This window comes from Eucalyptus grandis, chromosome 8, assembly GCF_016545825.1.
Source record: "Eucalyptus grandis isolate ANBG69807.140 chromosome 8, ASM1654582v1, whole genome shotgun sequence".
In the NCBI taxonomy this organism is placed as follows: Eukaryota; Viridiplantae; Streptophyta; class Magnoliopsida; order Myrtales; family Myrtaceae; genus Eucalyptus; species Eucalyptus grandis.
Genome location: NC_052619.1, coordinates 59,419,609 through 59,424,260, shown reverse-complemented (window position 1 = coordinate 59,424,260; position 4,652 = coordinate 59,419,609). Strand labels below are relative to the sequence as shown.

General features: G+C 41.1%; 1 protein-coding gene across 1 annotated transcript; it reads left to right on the top strand.

Moving 5' to 3' along the window:
* Positions 1-499: 499 nt before the first annotated feature.
* LOC120287409 (disease resistance protein RPM1-like) lies at positions 500-3,362 on the top strand. Its single transcript, XM_039300194.1, has 2 exons — positions 500-3,023; positions 3,067-3,362. Exons 1-2 carry the CDS (start codon positions 500-502, stop codon positions 3,360-3,362), a joined length of 2,820 nt encoding a protein of 939 aa, XP_039156128.1.
* The last annotated feature ends 1,290 nt before the right edge of the window (positions 3,363-4,652 follow it).

Below are 4,652 nucleotides of genomic sequence, written 5' to 3'. Positions count from 1 at the left end.
TTGTATGAAATCGAGCAAATCATTCGACGTGATTCAGTTTTGTAAAGATGTCACTTCAGCAGCTTATCTCTGTAGCGAAAGACAAAATTACGAAACTTCCGAGCAAGAACCTAGAACATTTCCCATTTGACGGAACGTCTATTTGCAAATTAAAGGCAAAGGGAAAGCCAGCGTAGAGAGAGCGGCGGAGAAGACCAGAGAATGACTGAAGACTTCTCAAATTTCTAAAGGGTGGGCCCCAATCTGCGCCCGTGACCATCACTCCATGGACTCAAAAAATGGCCTTACTTAGCACGTCTCGAGCACCCAACATTTTCTCAAAATAAAAAAATTTGCACGATCATAGGGAGACTTCGCCGAACAGCTGAGCTCAAAGCCCATTTGGATGTTCATTCAAAAGGATCCTTTCTTTCAATTTCGAATTGTACCAGGTAATCTTGCTATACCTTCCTTTCTTCTTGAGTAAGCTTTGATCTCGTGAGATCAGTGAGCAAGAGAAATGACAGAATCCGCAATATCCTGTTTGGTTGAGAAGCTTGCTATGTTCGTCGAGCAAGAGGTAAATCTATTGAAAGGGGTACGTGGAGAAATTGAACTCATTAGAGATGAATTTGAGCGCATGAAGGCCTTCTTAGAGCACACTGAGTCATCAAAAGACGATGACCCTGAGTTGAAGCTATGGGTGAAACAAGTCAGGGATGTTGCATATGATGTGGAGGACATTCTAGATGAATACACGCTCAACTTGGCAAGAGATCACGGAGATGGGGTCATGAGGTATCTCCACAAGATCAAGCTATCCATAAACAACTTGAAAGAGCGCCGTCATCTCTCCTCCAAAATAACAGATATCAGGACAAAAGTCCTCAGCATTAGTGAAGGGCATCGACGATACCATTTCAAGTCGTATTGCACAGAGCAAAGTGCAAGCGCATCCACTGGAGGCACCTCATGGCACAATCTTAGGGAGGACACTTTTCCAGTCGAGGAAGGTGAATTGGTGGGGATTGATCAGCCAAGAGAAGAGCTTATTAAGTGGCTTGTTGACGGAGAACCCGAACTTGAAGTTGTATCAATATTAGGGATGGGGGGTTCAGGGAAGACCACTCTGGCAGAAAGAGTGTACGACAATCACCAAGTAAAAGCCTACTTCCAAAGCCATGCATGGATTAGTGTCTCACAATCCTATAAGATTCAGGATATTTTGAGGGACATGATCGGACAATTTCATGGAGAAATTGAGCAACGAGCCCCACAAGGAATAGAATCCGCGAATAGCGTGAGGCTCAAGCAAATATTGAAAGACTTTTTGCACCAGAAAAGGTATGTCATTGTTCTAGATGATGTATGGAACTTGGAAGCACTAGAAGGTTTAAAAAGTGCAATGCCCAATGGCAGTTGTAGTAGCCGAATAATAATCACTACTCGCATAGCTAATATTGCTACTTCCTCGTCCAACCAATCAAAAGTTTATACCCGTAAGCCCTTGTCTCCAGAAGAATCATGGTCCTTATTCTGCAAGAAAGCCTTTCGTGGAAAACTCTGTCCTCCTCACCTAAAAAACCTTTCAGGACAGATTTTGAAAAAATGTGAGGGTTTGCCACTTGCTATAGTGGCAATTGGTGGTCTTCTCTTTGCAAAAGATGTCAAAGAATGGGAGATGATTTCTCACAGCCTTGCTGTAGAGTTAGAAAGCAATGATAGGATGCAAATTTTCAGGAAAATTCTCAGCTTGAGCTATATTGATTTGCATTATAAGTTGAAAAGTTGCTTTTTGTACTTGGGTTTATTTCCAGAGGATCGCGTGATTGAGCGTATGACACTCATTCGTTTGTGGATTGCAGAAGGATTTATTGAGGAAAGAGAACGGATGACGCAGGAGGAGGTTGCTCAAAGATACCTGAACGAGCTAATAAACAGAAATTTGGTGCAAATTGCAGAAATAGATGTAGAAGGAAGGCTAAAAACTTGTAGGGTACATGACCTTATGCGTGAAAGTATCCTTTCTAAGTTGAAGGATGAAAACTTTGTTTCGTTTTTATCTGAGCAGTCAAAAGAATTGCACGAACGAGTCCGGCGTCTGTCAGTCCAATACAACTGCAACAACGCACTGAACCAACTAAATCTCCCCAGCCTACGCTCTCTACTCATTTTTCAATTAAGAACATCGTCTAGTACAGATGAGCAATTCTTCCCAACTAGCTCTAAGCTGCTGAGGGTTTTAGATTTGGGAGGATCATGCCTTCATAAGTTCCCCCAACAAATACTAGTTTTTGTCCACTTGAAGTATCTGAGTTTGAGAAGGAGCAACGTGCGTGTTATTCCTAGGTCAATTGTGAAACTCCAAAATCTGGAGACTTTGGATCTTAAACACACATTCGTATCTGAGATGCCTGTGGAGATAACCAAGCTCAAGAAACTACAACATCTTTTGGTGTACAGTGATGCAGAAATTACAACTTCTGTACCCTTTGGCTTTAGAAAGGGATTTTTAGCTCCCAAGGGCATTGGAGCACTAACATCATTGCAGAACTTGTGCTGTGTAAAAGCTGGTGGTGATCGGAGCAAGAATACAATACAAGAGCTGGGAGAGTTAAGTCGACTAAGGAGGCTGGGTGTAAGGGACCTGAAGAAAGATGATGCAAAGGAACTATGCCACTCCCTCGAGAAGATGACCAACCTTCAATCACTAAATGTGAATGCAAAAAGCGAGTTTGACATTATTGATTTGGATTTTCTATCTTCAGCTCCCCCGTTCCTTCGAGGTCTACATATTGAAGGATGTCTGAAGAAGCTGCCTCATTGGCTTCCTCTGTTGATCAGTCTGACTAAATTGCGTTTGGCATGGACCAAATTGAAATCTAGCCCGCTTATTGCTCTCCAAAATTTGCCCAATCTCGTAGAGCTTTATTTGAGTAACGCCTTTGATGGGAAAACATTGGTTTTTGGAGATAAAGGGTTCCCAAAGCTCAAGAAGTTATTCTTTGCCAATCTGGATAATCTTAGATTTGCATTGATGAATGGTCGCAATGCCTTGCCTTCGAGTCTCATCATTGTTGGATGTAGGCACTGACCGGCAATCATTACTAGTTGTCATCCATGGCCTTGCGAACCTGAAGCATCTCCAATTCTATGAGATGCCAGAAGAATTTGCTCTTGTGTTTTATCCGTACAGTCGTAACAGAATGAGGAAGGGTATTCTGCAAGAGTACTATGAGGAGGTGATGGAACGTAACCCAGAAGTTTACTTCTTCTGGTGGAAAGAGGATCACAGGGAGCGACATGATCTTAGCCTTGATTCTTATAATGTCATCAAGGGTAGGGTGATAAGCCGCATTGAGGTTATTCCTATAGTTTCGTAGATCATAGTGATGTGTAGGCCCCTGCTAGTCCCCTTGGTCTATCATTCATCCTAGAGGACCATCGTCGCTAGAAAGAAGATCCTCCAGTGCTTTTATGATTACTATCATTATCAATATATTTATCTAGACCTTTCAATACTTTTATCATTCAATTTACTACCCTCAGATACTCCGGTGCTATCTTCTTCTTCTCGTCGTTGTCATGGTCTTTTTAGTGATCATTACGTGTATTTCTTATTTTTTTACATTTATTGTAATATCTTGAACAAGTCAAGAGTGGTGGAGCCCGAAGAAATAAAAGAGAAAAATTCAAGTTTTGAAAAGTCGAAGAGAGTAGGAAAAGGGGACGCTCAGCTCATTTTAACCGAGAACTCGCACGGCAAACAGGAAGAAGGGAAAGGAAAAGGGAGAAAGAAAAAGCAAAAAAAAGAAGAGAGAGCGGGTTTTGCGTATTTGCGCTAAGGACGCCTCGCCAAGCCAATTCAACCTCTTATTACAATGTCCTGTAAGTGCTCACATTTCTCATTCTTCCAATCAAAGTAAATTTTGAAGTTAGATCGTAAATTTGGAATAATGTGAGAATCAATTTCATGGAAATGGTAGTTTATGATGCTATAGAGCTGTAGGCTTTGACGAGATTTGTTTTGGCACAACGGTTTGATCGGAGTGAGAATTTTAGGATTTCGTGTTCAAGTTTCGCGTTGTGAACATATTGAATAATCGCTTCAGATGAGTGATTTGTTAATGCATAGGAGTTGCTTCATTAGTATTGAAGTTTAGTGTAGCCAATTGGTCGTTGGGGTAGCAATTTACTCGATTTGACGTTGTTTCTTGTTTGATAGAATTGCGAGTTCGATGGTTCAGACAATGTTTATTGTTTGGTCATAGGCACTTCTAGGTGAGTAGTACTACATCTTTTTTGAATTTGTAAAATTCATGTTCCGAAAATGCTACACAATTATATATCGTATGAATTATGAAATGGCATTATTATATATTATCATTAGCAAAACTATGAGAGAGGGTATTTTGCAAGAGTGCTATGAGGAGGTGATGGAATGTAAAGTTTACTTCCTTTGGTGGAAGAGAATCATTGGGAGCGACATGATCTTAGCTCCTATTGCTAAAGTGTCATCAAGCGTACAGTGATGAGCGAGGTTCTTCCTAAAGTTTCATAGATCATAGTGATGCATGGGACCCTGTGAGTCCTTTGTCTGTCATGGATCCCGAGGGCCTATCAACATGAGGAAGAAGATCCTCTAATGTTTTTATGATTTCTTCCATTGTCAA